Below are 20,836 nucleotides of genomic sequence, written 5' to 3' on the forward strand. Positions count from 1 at the left end.
GAGCAATCACGCGTGGAAGGAGAGGAAACGGTGAAAACACATAAGCTAGGCTGAACGACCAAGGTACTGCCAAGGCATCTATCAGTTCAGCCTGAGGATCCCTCGACCTGGATCCGTAACGTGGAAGCTTGGCATTCTGACAAGATGCCATCAGATCTAATTCCGGTCTGCCCCATTGGCGAATCAATAAGGCAAACACCTCCGGGTGGAGTTCCCACTCCCCCAGATGAAAAAAGTCTGACGACTTAGAAAAATCCGCTTCCCAGTTCTCTACTCCTGGGATGTAGATTGCTGATAGATAGCAAGAGTGGGCCTACTCCCATCGGATTATCTTTGATACTTCTATCATCGCTAAGGAACTCCTTGTTCCCCCCTGATGATTGATATACGCCACAGTCGTGATATTGTCCGACTGGAATCTGATTAATTTGGCCAAAGCCAACTGAGGCCACGCCTGAAGCACATTGAATATTGCTCTCAGTTCCAGAAAATTGATTGGAAGTAGAGACTCCACCTGAGTCCAAACACCCTGAGCCTTCAGAGAATTCCAGACTGCACCCCAGCCCAGTAGACTGGCGTCCGTTGTCATTATCACCCATGAGGGTCTGCGGAAACAAGTCCCCTAGGACAGATGATCAGGCAACAACCACCAAAGAAGAGAGTCTCTGGTATCTTGATCCAGATTTATCTGAGGAGATAAATTTGCATAGTCCCCATTCCACTGTCCGAGTATGCACAGCTGCAGTGGTCTGAGATGAAAGCGAGCAAACAGAATGATGTCCATTGCCGCTACCATTAATCCAATGACCTCCATACACTGAGCCACTGATGGTCGAGGAATGGACTGAAGTGCTCGGCAAGTATTTAGAATCTTTGATTTTCTGACCTCTGTCAGAAATATTTTCATGTCTACCGAGTCTATCAGAGTTCCCAAGAAGGAAACCCTTGTCTGTGGAACTAGTGAAATCTTTTCTATGTTCACCTTCCAATCGTGAGTTCTCAGGAAAGACAACCCTGTGTCCGTGTGAGATTTTGTCAGATGATAAGTTGACGCCTGGATCAAAATATCATCCAGATAAGGCGCAACGGCTATGTCCCGCGGTCTGAGAACCGCCAGAAGGGACCCTAGAACCTTTGTGAAGATCCTGGGTGCTGTGGCCAACCCGAAGGGAAGAGCCACGAACTGATAATGTTTGTCCAGGAGGGCAAACCTTAGGAACTGATGATGATCCTTGTGAATAGGGATATGAAGGTATGCATCCTTCAAGTCCACGGTAGTCATATATTGACCCTCCTGGATCATTGGTAAGATTGTTCGTATAGTCTCCATCTTGAATGATGGAACTCTGAGAAACTTGTTTAGACACTTGAGATCTAAAATGGGTCTGAAAGTTCCCTCTTTTTTAGGAACCACGAAAAGATTTGAATAAACCCCTGCCCCTGTTCCAGTTTTGGAATGGGACAAATCACTCCCATGGTAGAGAGGTCTTTTACACAGCGTAAGAACGCCTCTCTTTTTATCTGGTCTACAGATAATCGTGAAAGATGAAATCTCCCTCTTGGGAGAAAATCCTTGAATTCCAATTGATACCCGTGGGTTACGATTTCCAGTGCCCAGGGGTCCTGAACATCTCTTGCCCAAGCCTGAGCAAAGAAAGAAAGTCTGCCCCCTACTAGATCCGGTCTCAGATCGGGGGCCGCCCCTTCATGCTGTCTTTGTAGCAGCAGCGGGCTTCTTGGATTGTTTACCTTTATTCCAAGCCTGGTTGGGTCTCCAGACTGACTTGGATTGAGCAAAATTCCCTTCCTGCTTTGTGGAGGAAGAGGAAGCAGAGGGTCCACCTTTAAAGTTTCGAAAGGAACGAAAATTATTTTGTTTACCCCTCATCTTAACAGACTTATCCTGAGGTAGGGCATGGCCTTTACCTCCAGTAATGTCAGAAATGATTTCCTTCAATTCAGGCCCGAATAGGGTCTTACCTTTAAAAGGAATAGCTAAAAGCTTAGATTTTGATGACACATCAGCAGACCAAGATTCGTTAAACACTTTATTTACTGATTTAAACAATTTTTTTAAAAATGTGTACTGCGCCTTTAAGAAATAAAAAAGCGCACAATTTTTCCCAAACTGCCTAAAAATGTTAAAAAACGCTATCTAATTAGCTACACATATACAATAGTGCCAAAAATTATTGCACCCTAAGAGCAAAGGGTGAAATTAACCTCTAAAAGATATTTATAGCAAAAAATGTATTTAATTTGAAAAAACGACTCCTGCACCTACTTGCCCCCAGGGTACTGCAAAATGACTCGACAACGATCCGGTTAACAGAACATCAGTTTAGACCCAACCGGAGCTAATGCCTGCTGCCTTCTCAGTCAGAGTAAACTGCACGTCTGAGCGTGTGAAAATAGGCCCCCGCCCATCATGTACGACGTTCGCATTAGCCTGTACAACTGCATGGGAAGTGGTTTAGCAATAAGCCATGTGGTCCCCTAAACACAACCTCATTAAACAGCCATATAATTATTTGTTATCTTTCCAAATAAAAACAAAACCGTTAAGCTGCCTCTCCCAGTGTCTCTGATATATGCTGCAATAAACCCTTTGCTGCATTAAGCCCAGTACTATGTCAATAAATAATACACACAGGATTTTCAGTAATACCCTTTGTTAACAGGTCTACTGCTTACCCCTTCCCTTGCAGGGAAAAATGTCAGCCAGTTCTGATATACTAATTCTCCTCAGAAATAAAGGACTGAACATACCTCAATGCTGCTTGTAGCATGAAACCGTTCTCCACACTGAAGATGTCTCTTGTACTACCTTCAGAAGCTCTGTAGGAACCAACATGGATCTTAGTTACATCAGCTAAGATCATCAACCTCAGGGCAGAAATCTTCTTCCATATCTTCACTGAGGAAAATAGTACTCACCGGTACCATTTAAAATAAAAAACTTCTTGACTTTAGAAACTAAAACTAACACCTCACTTTACCTCTTCCTAGTACTAAACACAGACAAAGAGAATGGCTGGGGGTGGAGGGAAGGGAGGAGCTATATATACAGCTCTGCTGTGGTGATCTTTGCCACTTCCTGTTAGCAGGAGGATAATATCCCACAAGTAAGGATGAAATCCGTGGACTCGTCGTATCTTGTAGAAGAAATAGCAGGCACCTTTACTGAACTATAATCTTCCATAGAACCATACTCTGAAATGTAGCCAAAGCACCCTAGATCTTTCTCAGAACATGTAGCTGTCCAAAAAAAGGCTTACATATTGTTAAGAGTACAAAAAGCTGTAAAACTTGTAAATCCCTCTAATTTGGTAAATGGATACATTGCATTCAAACATGAGACCCATGTTCTAATGCCAGATAGATAAACCATGTTGGCATGTGAATCCCTGATGAATTCCAGGACAATACTTTGTGTTTGTGATCTAGAACAGAGTTCTTCAATTTGAGTCCTCAGGAAAGGAGAACTAAAAGGATAGATTTTCAAGATAATGTTGTATGAGAACATGGTAATTAAGTAATAGAGAACAGCTAATTATATCACCTGTGCTGTAGCTCAAATCTTTTAAACATTTGGCCTGTGAACGGGTGTTCAAGACTGGAACCAAAGGACCCTGATATAGATGACAACTATTTACGAGTTATCACCCTTGTATCAATTCTTATGGATCACAAAATATAATCTAAGTGATGTCAAGTTATATTAAAATAAGGGTGATAATCTGAAGATGAATGAATTATCATACGGGGACATTAAACTCAAGTATTTGCTCTCAAGCATATAAAAGCACAGTAATTTACATTTTCAAAAAATTGAATCTGTTAATTTTGAAACAGGTAGGAACTAAAATTTAAACCACAATAACACTTCATGGTAACCAAACATTTAGATTTGATTTGTGTACAAGTTTTGCATTTTGAATGGGTTTTTAAATATAATTTTTTTACTTTTCATTAAAAAATGTGACTATTAACATCATAAATGAGTAAGTTTCAAGAAATGTAACACTGAAAAAGCTAAGAGCAAAGAAATGCCTCTCAAAACAGACAACTATTATTATTAATATTAATTATTTTTTTAACAACATCAAAGGGCTGACTTCCAAAAATACAGAAAAAAAGATGACAAAAAGGTGTTTAACTGTTTATTGGAATAACTGTTGGAATTGCCCCAATGCTAGGGTTAGGGTGGAGTTTTTGTGGTATAAAAATGTGTTTTTGAGGGGGAGTTCAAACTATTTGGAATGAGTTTGAATTTTTTTAAAAAAACACACGAAAAGCCATGCAATGCACTTCACATGGGAATTCTGAATGATTGGAATTAACTTGAATTAAATAAAACATGTATGCAAGGAAGAACAAATGCCTGCCTTGCACAAATGGTGACGCCATACCACAGCTCTAATGGATTAAACTTGGATTCTAAATTATAGGTATTTACTGTTCAGGTCAGCAGCAGCACAGAAGAAATAATTAAATCTGCCAAGGGAATGGAAAACACATAAAAAACCATCAGCTACAGCTAGACCCAGATTGACAGGGAAGATCAGAGCACGCCTGCTCTTGATAAAAGAAATCTTAAACAGACACCTAAACTTCACCTCCTCCTTGCACTGAAGGCAAAGAGAATGAATGGGGGTTGTGGGAAGGGAAGTGATACTTAACAGCTTTGCTGTGGTGCTCTTTGTCTCCTCCTACTGGCCAGGAGTGATATTCCCAACAGTAATTGATGTGCCGTGGACTCACCGTGTCTTAAGAAAGAAAATACTATTTTTCAGATGACTATGGATTGTCCAGGTTTGTTGCATCCACATAACTTTAAATTCTTGCTATTTCTGTCATCCAGCACGCTTACAAGGCAACACACTAAATAAGCTAGAAACAATATATAACATTTTTATGACAATTACCTGCCATCCAAATGGACAGGACACCGCTCATTTGAAAATAGGTATTATGTGCTGTCTTTAACGGATAAGGGATCCTTCCACCGCCCTCATACAGTAAATATATTAGGTAGGTGATTGCCATTTATATGACAATTACCTAATGACAGGGGTGTGATGTTTAACCTGAGGGCGGTGGCTTCTAACGGAGTCCCTATTTTCCCCCCTTGTTGGGGAAACAAGTGATAACCCTCATATGAAAGGGCAGACTCCCCTCTTTCAAATAAGGAGTAATTTCTCCCTCTACCACAAACAGGGATGAGAAAGAGACTCAGAGCTCCTCCTCAGATAAAGTGCACTTTAAGTGCCATTGCAGGTAACTGTTGTTTTTATGGCGATCACTTGCTACTTACAGTGGCACGAAGACTCCCCTCTTCCAAATGAGGGTTCCCCTGTCCCTGTAAGTAGCCTTTGGGTTAAGACACATGGTGAACTCTTGAATGAATAGTTAGCCAAAATGTTGCTAGTCAATCATCAAAATAAAACCAAATACTTGTAATGCATTCATCTCACATTAATAGCTTATTTATTCATCTCACATTAATAGCTTATTTATTCATCTCACATTAATAGCTTATATATTCATCTCGCATTAAAGGCTTATATATTCATCTCAAATTAATAGCTTATATATTCATCTCACATTAATAGCTTTTATATTCATCTCACATTATTAGTTTATATAATCCTCTCACATTAATAGCTTATATATTCATCTCACATTAATAGCTTATATATTCATCTCACATTAATAGCTTATATATTCATCTCACATTATTAGTTTATATATTCATCTTGCATTCTTTACCTTTTGAAGAAAATAACTTTGGAAGTTCATGAAGTTGTTTGTTTTTACAATATTTGGGCAGCTCTTGCAACAGAACATCCGAGTGAAGAGAGATTTCATAGCTGGTGGACCAGTCCACGTGCTCACCATAGAGTTAGCAATCTATAGTTTAAAAAAGCATATAGAACATGGTATTCTAGTAGAACAATATTGATTCCAGCACATTTCACAGCAATGCAAGGCTCCCTTATATATACTAACATATTTTAGCTAAACAACCCATATTATAACTTCTTTATTTATTTGTGAATATTTTTAATGTTTAAGATAAGAAAATTAATGTATGTCAGTCTCATCTGATAAATACTAATGTGGGTAGATGCTCTGGGTATTTTAAAACAATAATACTAGAATAGCAAGAAATCAAATCATACTGAAACTTCCATATTCAGGCTCATGCCAATGTGGAGCACTCATGACTGATGGCCCAGCCTTTAAGTATGGCGGCAGAAACCCCTTCTTTTAGAGTGTATAAGACTCCCACCTCTTACTGTTACTTAGCGTCTTTTTTTGTTTTTTTAACAAAGCAGTAACAAAGCACAGAAGGTTAGTTAGTACTAATACGTTAGACACACACCTCTATCAAACAGCCTGTCCTGAGGATCTTGATCTCACTGATTAATTAGTTTCTACCATGAATCAAGTACAAAGATTTGTAGGAAAAAAAAAAAATCAGAGTAACATTTTCTTGTAAACATTTTTATAAAGATTAAACAAACCATTTGGCAATTTATCACATTATTAATTAATATCTCCCTGTAATCCCTTAGCACCGTATGAACACACCTTAGCTAGACAGAAGCAGGCCATCATCCTCACATGATAAAAGCACTGTTCTTGTTCCAGGATGTCGGTCAATGCGAGTCTTGATGCAGGTGTTGGAAAGCTTTCAAGAGCAAGGATGGATTCTTCCTGGGCAACAACATCTCTTTCATAACGCAGCTGATATTGCCACATGAAATCAGCCTGTTCAAACTCTACCTTCCTCAACACTGACATGTCCGGATCAATTCTTATCCAGAGTAAAGGAGAGTCAGCGCTACAAGAAGAAACATAAATTATGCTTACCTGATAATTTTATTTCCATTGTGGGAAGGAAAGTCCACAGATTCATTCATTACTTGTGGGAATTTAGAACCTGGCCACCAGGAGAAGGCAAAGACAGCCCAGCCAAAGGCTTTAATACCTCCCCCACTCCCCTCTCATCCCCCAATCATTCTGCTGAGGAAACAAGGAACAGTAAGAGAAATATCAAGGTATAAATAGTGCCAGAAGAACAAAACTAAATTTAGGTCCGCCTACCGGAGAAACGGGCGTGAGCCGTGGACTCTCCTCCCCACAATGGAAATGAAATTATCAGGTAAGCTTAATTTAGGTTTTCCATCTAAAGGGGAGGAGAGTCCACAGCTTCATTCATTACTTGTGGTAAACAAATACCCAAGCTCTAGAGGACACTGAATGAAAAAATGGGAGGGTAATAAGGAGGTGGACCCTATCCTGAGGGCACCACAGCCTGCAAAACCTTTTTCCCAAAAACTGCTTCTTACTAAACAAAAACGTCAAATTTGTAAAACTTTGTAAAAGTATGTAAGGAGGACCAGGTAGCGCCTTACAAATCTGCTCCATAGAGGCCTCATTCTTAAAGGGACAAGAAGAAGCCACAGATCTAGTTGAATGAGCCGTGATCCTCTCAGGAGGCTTATGTCCCGCTACCAAGGCTGCCATACTCTGCGTGCCGATGCAATAGCCAACAGGAAGAGAACCTTCCAAGAAAGAATCTTAATATCAATAGAGTGCATAGGTTCAAACGGAACCCTCTGCAACACCTTAAGAACCAATTTCAAGCTCCAGGGTGGAGCAGAATGTCTAAAACAGGCCTGATTCTAGACATAGCCTGAACAAAGCACTGAATATCAGGATGCTCCGCGAGCATGCTATGCAACAAAACTGATAATGCTGAAATCTGTCCCTTTAAGGAACTGGCGGCAAGCCCCTTCTCCAACCCATCCTAGAGAAAGGACAGAATCCTAGATACCTTAACCTTGTGAGAAGGATATCCATGTTTTTCACACCAGGACAAGTAAGTTCTCCACACCTTATGATAGATGCGACGAGTGACTGGCTTCCTGGCCTGAACGAGAATATCAATCACTCTTTCAGAGAATCCTCTCTTGGCTAAGACTAAGCGTTCAATCTCCACGCAGTCAGCCTCAGAGAATCTAGATTTTGATGTTGGAAGGGACCCTGTACCAGCAGATCCCTGCGACATGGTAACCTTCATGGCGGAGAAGATGACATCCCCACCAGATCCGCAAACCACATCCTCTGCGGCCCCGCCGGAGCAATCAGTATAACCGAAGCTCGCTCCTGTTTGATGCAGGCCAATACACAAGGTAGAAGTGGCAACGGTGGAAAAATGTAAACTAGGTTGAACCCCCAAGGCATCGACCAGCTCTGCCTCGGGATCCCTGTACCGTGACCCGTATTTGGGTAGCTTGCAATTGAGTCTGGACACCATGAGATCTATCTCCGGCGTCCCCCATCTGTGAGAGATCTCCGCAATCACCTGGGGGTGGAGAAACCATTCCCCCGGATGGAAGGATTGTCTGCTGAGAAAATCTGCTTCCCAGTTGTCCACACCCAGAATGTGGATTGCTGATAGCGAGCAGTTGTTTGACTCTGCCCATGCCAATATCAGAGATACCTCCGCCATTGCTAGAGAGCTTCTCGTCTCCCCCTGATGGTTGATGTAGGACACCGAGGTAATGTTGTCTGTCTGGAATATGATCAATCTGAACAACCCCAGGAGAGGCCAAGCTTTCCAAAGTTCCAGAATATTGATCGGAAGGAGAGACTCCTCTCGAGTTCATCTTCTTTGTGCCATCCTGGCACCCCAAACAGCCACCCATCCTGCCAGACTCGCGTCCGTGGTCACAATCTCCCAAGACGGTCTCAGGAAGGATGTCCCTTGGGACAGCTGTTCCGGACGGATCCACCAAGAGAGGGATTCCCTTGTCCGATCGTCCAGAGAAATCTTTTGGGATAGGTCTGAGTGATCACCATTCCACTGCCTCAACATACACAGCTGAAGAGGTCTGAGGTGAAACCTGGCGAATGGAATGACATTGATGCTGGATACCATGAGTCCAATCACCTCCATACACTGAGCCACAGAGGGTCTTGAGGAGGACTGAAGGACAAGACAGGTGGATGCAATCTTCCTGCGTCACTGATCTATGAGAAATATCTTCATGGATATAGAATCTATTATAGTGCCGAGGAATTCCACCCTGTTGCTGTGATCCAGGGAACTCTTTCCTGAGTTTATCTTCCATCCATGAGATTGAAGGAGAAGAAGAGCCCTTGAGTGTTCCACTGAACAATGCGCCTGGACTAGGATGTCGTTCAGACAGGGCGCCACAGCAATGCCTCTGGATCTTGCTACTGCAAGCAGCCCACCAAGAACCTTTCCTGAAGACTCTCGGTGCCGTCGCCAGACCAAAGGGAAGGGCCACAAAATTAAAGTGTTGGTCCAGAAACACAAATCTCAGGAACCTGAAGTGATCCCGGTGGATTAGCACATGAAGGAAGGCATCATTCATGTGTATTGTTGTCATGAACTGTCCCTCTTAAATTAGGGGCTGAATAGATCTGATTGTTTCCATTTTGAACAATGTAACGGCCAGAAATTTGTTTAAACATTTTAGGTCCAGAATCGGGCGGAATGCGCCCTCCTTCTTTGGGACCACGAAAAGGTTTGAATAGTAACCTAGACCTCTCTCTGCTGGAGGTACTGGTACAATTAGTCCGAGAGAAGAGAGATCCCTCCCACATACTAGAAAGGCATCCCTCTTCTCTGGTCTTGAAGACAGGTTTGACAGGAGAAATCTGCTCCTGAGCAGATGAGATCTGAACCCTATCCTGTAACCCTGGGCGATGACCTCCAGAACCCAAGGGTCCTGAATATCCGGCAACCAGACTTCTGAGAAGAGAGATAACCTGCCCCCTACTCGGTCTGTTGATCGGTTGGGGGCCGCCCCTTCATGCCGATTTTGTCTTGGCGGGCTTCTTGTTCTGCTTGGATTTATTCCAAGACTGAATTGGCTTCCAAGTTCCCTTGGACTGCTCCGCTTTCTCCGCGGGCTGCTGGTGATGGGCCTTGTCTGAACGAAAGGGACAAAAAGTAGATCCCTTAGGTTTATCCTGCGGCAGGAAGGCACCCTTGCCTCCCATGACCGTGGATATGATCGAGTACAGTCCTGGACCAAACAGGATATTTCCCTGAAAAGGAAGGAATAGAAGCCTAGATTTAGAGGTCATATCCGCAGACCATGACTTCAGCCACAGAGTCCTACGGGCTAGAACAGAAAAACCTGATATTTTTGCATTCAGGCAAATAATCTGCATATTGGTGTCACAAATAAAAGAATTAGCTACCCTCAAGGCCTTAATTCTATCCTGTATCTTGTCAAGGGGAGTCTCAAAACTGACCATCTCAGAAAGGAATTCGCACCAATATGTCACAGCTCCGGCTACCGCAGATACCTCCACTGCTGGCTGAAAAAAAAAACCCTGTGTGCTGAAACATGTTTTCTAACTTTTTATCCATGGGCTCCTTAAACGACTAACTATACTCGAGAGGAATCTTCTTACGCTTCGCGAGCGTGGAGATAGTACCATCCACCTTAGGCACAGTCCCCCCATAGCTCGAACTGAGAGTCCAGAATGGGGAACAGTTTCTTAGAAGAAGAGGAAGGAGAAAAGGATGAACCCAATTTCTCCCATTCATTTTTTTTTTTTTTTTTTAAAACAATTTTTTATTGAAGTTTTCAACACAAAGTAATATACAGAGTTCGCCCATCAGCGATAAATATATCAAAGTATCACATAAAGTACCGGAATATGTAGGTCATCCTATAAAACAAAGCAATGGGTACAATTGTCTCTCCATTCTGTGCTAATAATAAAGTAGAAATAATAATAAAAAATTGAAGTAGAGAGAGTTAATGTTTTCCCTCTAGGGGTATAAGGCAGCATGTCTGGATTGTATGCGTTTGTATGAGGGAGGACGGCAATGAAAGATAAGTATGTGTAAATGGCATCTCACGCCATGTCCAGATGATGCGAGAGATAAGCTATGGGCTATATAAAATGGAACTTTTTTTTGTACTATTAAATGAAAAGTGATCCCCACACCTATAGGGAAAATATTTTATATCATTCTATTCTAGTGATATTGAGATATGGGGGAATTAGCTGTTGTGACAACCACATCTAGGCCATAGAGTGTAGAAAAGAGGAAGAAAAGCAGCGGGCAAGAACCGCTTGTGTAATAGGGGAAAGTAGAGAAAGGTGGGGGCAGAGCTATCTACAAGAAGATAGTAGAATATCCAGTGGAGAGGATATATAGAGAGTAGGGGGGTAGTAATTTCTGTTAGTAGGTATCTGAGGTTGGGTAGAAAAAGTATTTGTAATTCTAATTTATTCTATTCTAGGATCCGTCACTGCATTACCTCGATGAGCGTAGAGTTGGGGCAGATAAGATTTGGGACTTAGAAAACATAATTTATGCTTACCTGATAAATTTATTTCTCTTGTAGTGTATCCAGTCCACGGATCATCCAGTACTTATGGGATATATTCTCCTTCCCAACAGGAAGTTGCAAGAGTCCACCCACAGCAAAGCTGCTATATAGCTCCTCCCCTAACTGCCATTACCAGTCATTCGACCGAAAACATGCAGAGAAAGGAAAACCATAGGGTGCAGTGGTGACTGTAGTTTAATGGAAAAATTACCTGCCTTAAAGTGACAGGGCGGGCCGTGGACTGGATACACTACAAGAGAAATAAATTTATCAGGTAAGCATAAATTATGTTTTCTCTTGTTAAGTGTATCCAGTCCACGGATCATCCATTACTTATGGGATACCAATACCAAAGCTAAAGTACACGGATGATGGGAGGGACAAGGCAGGTACTTAAACGGAAGTTACCACTGCCTGTAAAAAACCCTTTCTCCCAAAAATAGCCTCCGAAGAAGCAAGGTATCAAATTTGTTAAATTTGAAAAAGTATGAAACGCAGACCAAGACTCCGTCTTGTAATCTGTTCAACAGAAGCCACATTTAAAAAAGACCCAAGTGAAAACCACAGCTCTAGTAGAATGAGCTGTAATCCCTTCAGGAGGCTGCTGTCCAGCAGTCTCATAAGCTAAATGAATTATGCTTTTTAACCAAAAAGACAGAGAGGTTGCTGAAGTCCTTTGACCTCTCCTCTGTCCAGAATAGACAACAAACAAGGTGAATGTTTGATGAAAATCTGTAGTAGCTTGTAAGTAAAACTTTAAAACACGAACCACGTCCAAATTGTGTAATAGACGTTCCTTCTTTGAAGAAGGATTAGGATACAAGAATGGAACAACAATCTCTTGAGTGATATTCTTGTTAGATACCACCTTAGGTAAAAACCCAGGTTGGTACACAGGACTACCTTATCCGTACGGAGAACCAGATAAGGAGAATCACAATGCAACGCAGATAACTCGGAGACTCTATGAGCCGAGGAAATAGCTACCAAAAAGGAACTTTCCAAGATAGAAGTTTGATATCTATGGAATGAAAAGGTTCAAATGGAACTCCTTGAAGAACCTTAAGAACCAGCTTTAAGCTCCATGGCGGAGCAACATTTTTAACCACAGGCTTGGTTCTAACCAAAGCCTGACCAAATGCCTGAACGTCTAGAATTCCTGCCAGACGCTTGTGCAAAAGAATAGACAGAGTAGAAATCTGTCCTTTTAAAGAACTAGCTGACAACCCTTTTCTCAAAATCATCTTGGAGAAAAGATAATATCCTGGGAATCCAGACTTTACTCCATGAGTAACCCTTGGATTCATAACAATAAGATATTTACACCATATCTTATGTTAAATTTTCCTAGAGACAGGCTTTTATGCCTGTATTAAGGTATCAATTACTGACTCGGAGAAGCCATGCTTTGATAACATCAAGCGTTCTGTCTCCAGGCAGTCCATCTCAGATTAGTTATATTTAGATGGTTGAAAAGACCCTGAGGTAGAGGGTCCTGTCTCAGAAGCAGAGACCGTGGTGGAAAGGATGACATGTCCACCAGATCTGCATACCAGGTCCTGCGTGGCCACGCAGGCGCTGTCAAAAGCACCAAAGCACTCTCCTGCTTGATCTTGTGCAAACCCCTCCGGAGGGAATTCCCACTCCCCCGGATGAAAAGTCTGACGACTTAGAAAATCTGCCTCCCAGTTCTCAACACCTGGGATAGGGATAGCTTTTAGACAAGAGTGAGTCTCTGTCCAGTGAATTATTTTAAGACTTCTAACATTGCTAGGGAACTTCTGTTCCCCCTTGATGGTTGATGTAAGCCACAGTCGTGATATTGTCCGACTGAAATATGATGTACCTCAGAGTTGCTAACTGAGGCCAAGTCTGAAGAGCATGGAATATCGCTCCCAGTTCCAGAATATTCATTAGAAGGAGGGTCTCCTCCTGAGTCCACTATCCCTGAGCCTTCAGGGAGTTCCAGACTGTATCCCAACCTAAAAGGCTGGCATCTGTTGTAACAATTGTCCCATCTGACCTGCGGAAGGTCATACCCTTGGACAGATGGACCCGAGATAGTCACCAGAGAAGAGAATCTCTGGTTTCTTGGTCCGGATTTAACAGGACAACAAATCTGTGTAATCCCCGTTCCTCTGGCTGAGCATGCATAGTTGCAGTGGTCTGAAATGTAGGCGTGCAAACGGTACTATGTCCCTTGCCGCTACCATTAAGCCGATTACATTCATGTACTGAGCCACCAAAGGGCGCGGATGGAATGAAGAACACGGCAGAAATTTAGAAACTTTGACAACCTGGACTCCGTCAGGTAAATTTTAATTTCTACAAAATCTATCAGAATCCCTAGGAGGGAAACCCTTGATATTGGGGATAGAGAACTCTTTCCTTGTTCACTTTCCACCCATGCGATCTCAGAAATGCCAGTACTACGTCCGTATGAGACTTGGCAACTTGGATGTTTGACGCCTGTATCAGGATGTCGTCTAAATAAGGGGCCACTTCTATGCCCCGCGGCCTAAGGACCGCCAAAGTGACCCCAGAACCTCCATAAAGATTCTAGGGGCTGTAGTTAACCCAAAGGAAAGAGCTACAAACTGGTAATGCCTGTCTAGAAAGGCAAACCTGAAAAACCGATGGTGATCTTTATGCATCGTAATGTGAGGATAAGCATCCTTCAAATCCATTGTAGTCCTCTATTGACTCTCCTGGATCATAGTTAAGATGGTACGAATAGTTTCCATCTTAAATGATAGAATTCTAAAGAATTTGTTTAAGATCTTTTAGATCCAAAATAGGTCTGAAGGTTTCCTTTCCTTGGGAACCACAAACCGATTTGAGGAAAACTGTGTCCCTGTTCTTCTATTGGAACTGAATGGGTCACGTACACAATGCAAGAATGTCTCTTTCTTTATCTGGTTTGCAGATAAATATGAAAGGCAAAAACTCCCCTTTTTTGGGGGGGAAAGCTTTGAAATCCAGAAGATATCTCTGGGGTATAATTTCCAATGCCCAGGGATCCTGGGCATCTCTTGCCCACGCCTGGGCGAAGAATGAAGTCTGCCCCCTATAGGATCCGTTACCAGATAGGGGTCCGTTCCTCATGCTGTTTTAGAGGCAGCAGCAGGCTCCTTGACCTGCTTATCTTTGTTCCAGGTCCGGTTGTCTCCAGACCGCCTTGGACTGAGCAAAAGTTCCCTCTTATTTTGCCTTAGAGGAAGTTGATGCCACACCTGCCTTGAATTTTCGAAAGGCACGAAAATTAGGCCTTTTTTGTCCCTTGATTTGGACCTGTCCTGAGGAAGGGCATGATCTTTTCCTCCAGTGATATAAGTAATAATCTCCTTCAAACTAGGCCTGAATAGGGTCTGCCCCTTGAAGGGAAGTTAAGTAGCTTATTTATTAAAGTCACGACAGCTGACCATGATATAAGCCATAGCGCTCTGCGCGCCAGTATAGTAAAAAACAGAATTCTTAGCCGTTAGTCTAGTCAAAGGAACAAAGGCATCAGAAAACAAAGGAATTGGCTAGCTTAAGTGCTCTAAGCTTGTCAAATATATTCATCCAATGGAGCCTGTAAAGCCTCATCAAGAGACTCAAACCAGAACGCCGCAGCAGCAGTGACAGGAGCAATGCGTGCAAGGGGCTGCAGGATAAAACCTTGTTGAATAAACATTTTTTATCCATTGGATCTAAAAAAGCACAACAGTCCTCGTCAGAGGTAGTGGTACGCTTAGCTAGAGTAGAAACTCTTATCTCCACCTTAGGAACTGTCTGCCATAAGTCCCGTGTGGTGGCAACTATTAGAAAACATTCTTCTAAAAAATAGGAGGGGAAGAGAACGGCACACCTGGTCTATCCCATTCCTTATGAAAAATTTTAGTAAACCTCTTTAGGTATTGGAAAAACATAAGTACACACCGGCACTGCATATTATTTATCCAGTCTACACAATTTCTCTGGCACTGCGATTGTACACATTCATTCAGAGCAGCTAAAGCCTCCCTGAGCAACAAGTGGAGGTTCTCAAGCATAAATTTTAAATGTAGAAATATCAGAATCAGGTTAAATCATCTTCCCTGAGTCACAAATATCACCCACAGACTAAGCATATTGTGAGGTAGTATCAGACATGGTTCTTAAAGCGTCTGTATGCTCTGTATCTACCCCCAGAGCTGTTTTGCTTTCCTTTAATTTCAGGTAGTCTGACTAATACTGCTGCCAGTGTATTATACACAACCTTTGCCATGTCTTGTAAAATAAACGCTATGGGCACCATTGATATACTTGGCGCCATTTGAGCGTGAGTCCCTGGAGCGGGAGTCAAAGGGTCTGACACGTGGGGAGAGTTAGTCGGCATAACTTCCCCCTCGACAGAATCCTCTGGTAAAATAAACGCTATGGGTGCCCTTGATGTACTTGGCGCCATTTGAGCGTGAGTCCCTAAAGCGGGAGTCAAAGGGTCTGACACGTGGGGAGAGTTAGTCGGCATAACTTCCCCCTCGACAGAATCCTCTGGTGATAATGTTTTTAAATACAAAAAATTATCTTTATTGTTTAACATGAAATCAGTACATCTGGTACACATTCTAAAATGGGGTTCCACCATGGCTTTAAACATAATAAACACAGAGCCTCCTCTATGTTAGACATGTTAGAAACTAATAAAGAGACTAGTAAGCTTGGAAAATACTTTAAATCAAGTTAACAAGCAAATATAACAAACGTTACTGTGCCTTTAAGAGAAACAAATTTTGTCAAAATTTGAAAAACAGTGAAAAAAGGCAGTAAATCAAACGAAATTTTTACAGTACATGTAATAAGTTAACAGAGCATTGCACCCACTTGCAAATGGATGATTAACCCCTTAATGCAAAAAACAGATAAAAAAAAAAAAAAAAACGACATTTTTTTAAACAGACACAACAAAACTGCCACAGCTGAGCTGTGGATTACCTTCCCTATAACTGTTTCTATGCAAAATTTAAGCCAGACATGTGGAAAAATTAGGCCCCAATAAGTTTTATCACCAAACATATGTTAAAAAACGATTAAACATGCCAGCAAACGTTTTAAAACACATTCTTATAAGAGTATGTATGTCTATTAATAAGCCTGATCCAGTCGCTATTACTGCATTTAAGGCTTTACTTACATTACTTCGGTATCAGCAGTATTTTCTTAGTCAATTCCATTCCTTAGAAAAATATATTACTGCACATACCTTAGCATATATCTCTATCAATCAGCCTGGTACCAGTCGCTTTCACTGCATTTAAAGGCTGTACTTACATTACTTCGGTATCAGCAGTATTTTCTTAGTCAATTCCATTCCTTAGAAAAATATTTTACTGCACATACCTTATTTGCAGGAAAACCTGCACGCCATTCCCCCTCTGAAGTACCTTACTCCTCAGAATGTGTGAGAACAGCAACTGGATCTTAGTTACGTCTGCTAAGATCATAGAAAAAACGCAGGCAGATTCTTCTTCCAAATACTGCCTGAGATAAACAGCACACTCCGGTGCCATTTAAAAATAACAAACTTTTGATTGAAGAAATAAACTAAGTATAAAAAACCACAGACTCTCACGACCTCCTATCTATGTTGAGACTTGCAAGAGAATGACTGGGAATGGCAGTTAGGGGAGGAGCTATATAGCAGCTTTGCTGTGGGTGGACTCTTGCAACTTCCTGTTGGGAAGGAGAATATATCCCATAAGTAATGGATGATCCGTGGACTGGATACACTTAACAAGAGAAATGGACTCCAGAACGAATTATCTGCATGTTGTTGGGGGAGTAATTTAGCTAAGCGAGTATAGCTGTGTATAGGGAAGGAGGTGAATAAAACTAAGCAGATCTTTTAGTTTAGGCAGAGAAAGCTGCATAATTAGGGTGAGCATACTCAATTAACAAGAAATATTAAACTAAAGCTAGATGTAATATGCTTAGGAGGGGAGTTATTAGGTCCGTGAGGTAGGGTATGATTAAATTGCAGAGTGAGGTGCTATCTGTAGCTATGAGACCCGCAAGACTGCTATATCTCTCGAAGTTGACTTGCGTAAAATAGGAGCCAGTGGGAACATTGTATGGTATTAACACAAAGGACATCACATCTTGGGCCTCCAGGAGAGACCTTCATATGGGTGAATTATAATAATGTGTCCTACTATCTGGCCCATTGAATAACACAAGAGTGTAAGAATGTAATATGCTTTAAATGAGCAGGATATGGAAAGTGATTAAGTGTATTATTACTATTAAGTATATACCTGCCAAGGATGTCTTGTCCATGACTGAAAACCTAGAGGGCTCTCTTAGATATTTGCTGGGGGGGGGCTGGAAAGGTAGTCTGTGTTTTCTTCTTCTCCCCCTGTATCAACTAATAAATGCTTATGAGATATACCCAAAGGTCTGGGTAGTTTGTAGGTGGAGATACAAAACTGAGGACATATCGACAGATAGTAAAAAAGATTGTGATGGCGTTTAAGGGACACATTATAACCTGGAAATAGCTATGGAAGAGTTTGTGTTAAAGGTGTTTTAGAAATATACAGGTAGTACCGTTCTAATAATAGCTAACCCTAGAGTTACACAGCTATGTGACTGCTTAGATAAGGAAAGCTGCAGACCCAAAATAGACATACTCCTGGTGATTGATAACAGTAATTCTGGCTAGGGTAATATGCTGCAATAGTTTAAGGTGATGTTGCGTATTATGTAACATACGGACTGTATCATATGGAACAAAGCTATATTATTAAGTTAAGGAACCCAGTCCCAAGGCACAGAGGCTCTCCAGTTAATAGGCATATCACAGACAACAACATTAATAACCAGTTTATACCTCACCCTACTATATGTTCTCCCATTCATTCTTAATAATGTTAGCCATCTTAACAGGAACCGGGAAGGTCTGAGGCACCACCCTGTCCTCATATACTTTATCAAGTTTAGGAATCGAAGGTTCCTCTGGTAGTTTTGGTTCCGGAACCTCCAGCGTAGCAAGCACTTGCTTCAGAAGAAATCGTAAATTTTCCATCCTAAGCCTAAAGTCTGGTTCCTCTGCAGCTGGAGGTTTAGCTGACACAGACTCTGACCCAGAAGGAACGTCCTCCGAAGAGTCTGTGTTGTCCTCGTCAGCGGATAATCTTTCTGAGATATCTATTGGAGTAAATGACCCCTGGGTCGAGCTGCAATGTTTTACCCTACGCTTAGCTGAACGTGGTAAGGCACTAATCACCGCAGACACTGCCGTTTGCAGTTGATCTACAAAATCTGACGGCCAGCGGCCCTCTCCCTCACGAGGATTAGTCGTGCCCTGGGGAGCTTAATGTGTAATCGGAGATGAATGTAGGGAACGCACCTCACGGGACGGAGAACCCTCAGAGGTGGACTGCTCAGTAGTACTAAACATCTTATTCTTTCTAGATGTAGTAATCTTGTCAAGGCAGGTGGATCTACTAGTACCTCCTCACAATAAACACAGGTATTAGACTTTGTTAAAGAGGGAGTACCCTCCATATGCCTTTATTACGGACTAGATATAATATATAAATGGCACCTTTAAACTTGGCTGGGGCACTCACCACCTCCTTAGACCCGGACCACAGAAAAAAACGCTTTGTCTCCTGCAACCGCCGGTCAAGAAGAGGAAGTTGAATAGGCCCCACCCGGTCACATGGAGTGCCTCGCAGGACCACCCCTGCACTAGGGAGAAAAAACACACCGAATTGGCCCCGCAAAGTAACTCCCGTAAATGAAACCTGTATTCCACCCATTGCCAGAGCCTCATCTCGCACATATCGCAGCAATGACAAAACAAATAAAATGATGTACAACCCCCCCCCCCCACGTGTTCAATAATCCACCTTCCAGGGATATTAACCCTTGATTCTATAAAGATAAAAGGTGTCACACTGTGACCCTGTCTTCTTGTGTTATTATGTATATAAAAAATGAAACGATTTTACCAGAATCTATGCCGTGGAACAGGAACATGGCCTCTCAAGTGTGACAGTGTAGTAGCATCGCTCCTGACATGGACTTGAGTGCAGGAAGCAGGCAGCGAAACTCATTAATGCTGATTGCTTATGGAGCTGTTAATGTGAGTCGGGATGGTTTCGCAGAAAGACTCTCCCTGCATCTCCGGACTCTATCTTTCACAAATGCTTTCACTGAGAGGCTGACAGGACTACTTAAAAGGGACAGTCAAGTCCAAAAAATGTTTCAAATAGGGCATGTAATTTTAAACAACTTTCCAATTTACTTTTAGCACCAATTTTGCTTTGTTCTCTTGGTATTCTTAGTTGAAAGCTAAACCTAGGAGGTTCATATGCTAATTTCTTGGATCTTGAAGGCCGCCTCTAATCTAAATGCATTTTGATAGTTTTTCACCACTAGAGGGCATAAGTTCACGTGTTTCATATAGATAACATTGAGCTCATGCACGTGAATTTACCATAGAGACAGCTCTGATTGGCTAAAATGCAAGTCTGTCAAAAGAACTGAAATAAGAGGGCAGTCTGCTGAGGCTTAGATACAAGCTAATTACAGAGGAAAAACGTGTATAATTTTAACTGTGTTGGTTATGCAAAACTGGGGAATTGGTAATTAAGGGATTATCTATCTTTTAAAAAAACTCTGGTGTGACTGTCCCTTTAATAATCCAGTCCTATTTCGAAGAGTACTACCCTCCATAACAGACTACTTTGAATCTTCCGACACTTCTCTGCCAACCTCCTGTGACGAAAGGCAAAGAATGACTGGGGGATGATGGGAGTGGGGGACGTATTTAAGTCTTTGGCTGGGGTGTCTTTGCCTCCTCCTGGTGGCCAGGATCTAAATTTCCACAAGTAATGAATGAAGCCGTGGACTCTCCACCCCTTTAGATGGAAAAGAAAATTTATGCTTACCAGATAAATTTGTTTCTTTTTAGACACGATGAGTCCACGGATTTCATCCTTTTGGGATATTCACCTCCTGGTCAGCAGGAGGAGGCAAAGAGCACCACAGCAGAGCTGCTATATATAGTTCTTCCCTTCCCTCCCACTCCAGTCATTCAACCGAAGTTAGGAAGGAAAAGCCAAGGTGCAGAGATGTCTGAAGTTTACAAAAATTAAGAACCTGTCTCATAGAACAGGGAAGGCCGTGGACTCATCGTGTCTAAAAAGAAACAAATTTATCAGGTAAGCATATATTTTCTTTTTTAAAGACACGATGAGTCCACGGATTTCATCCTTACTTGTGGGATACAATACCAAAACTAGAGTACACAGACGATAAGGGAGGGACAAGACAGGCAACCTAAACAGAAGACATCACTGCTTGAAGAACCTTTCTCCCAAAAACAGCCTCGGCCAAGGCAAAAGTATAAAATTTGTAAAATTTAGAAAGTGTGAAGAGAGGACCAGGTCGCAGCCTTGCAACTCTGCTTT

General features: G+C 41.9%; 1 protein-coding gene across 2 annotated transcripts in view; it reads right to left on the reverse strand.

Annotated features, from left to right (window-relative positions):
• The window catches only part of TAF2 (TATA-box binding protein associated factor 2), a 382,948-nt gene that overhangs the window by 216,318 nt on the left and 145,794 nt on the right, over positions 1-20,836 (reverse strand). For both annotated transcript variants that reach the window (XM_053715318.1, XM_053715317.1), the window contains exons 16-17: positions 6,598-6,850; positions 5,773-5,913 (exon numbers count right to left, since the gene is read on the reverse strand). In XM_053715318.1, coding sequence (XP_053571293.1) covers positions 5,773-5,913; positions 6,598-6,850 — 394 coding nt within the window. The remainder of the gene's footprint in view (positions 1-5,772; positions 5,914-6,597; positions 6,851-20,836) is intronic.

Source organism: Bombina bombina, chromosome 5 (assembly GCF_027579735.1).
Source record: "Bombina bombina isolate aBomBom1 chromosome 5, aBomBom1.pri, whole genome shotgun sequence".
NCBI lineage: Eukaryota > Metazoa > Chordata > Amphibia > Anura > Bombinatoridae > Bombina > Bombina bombina.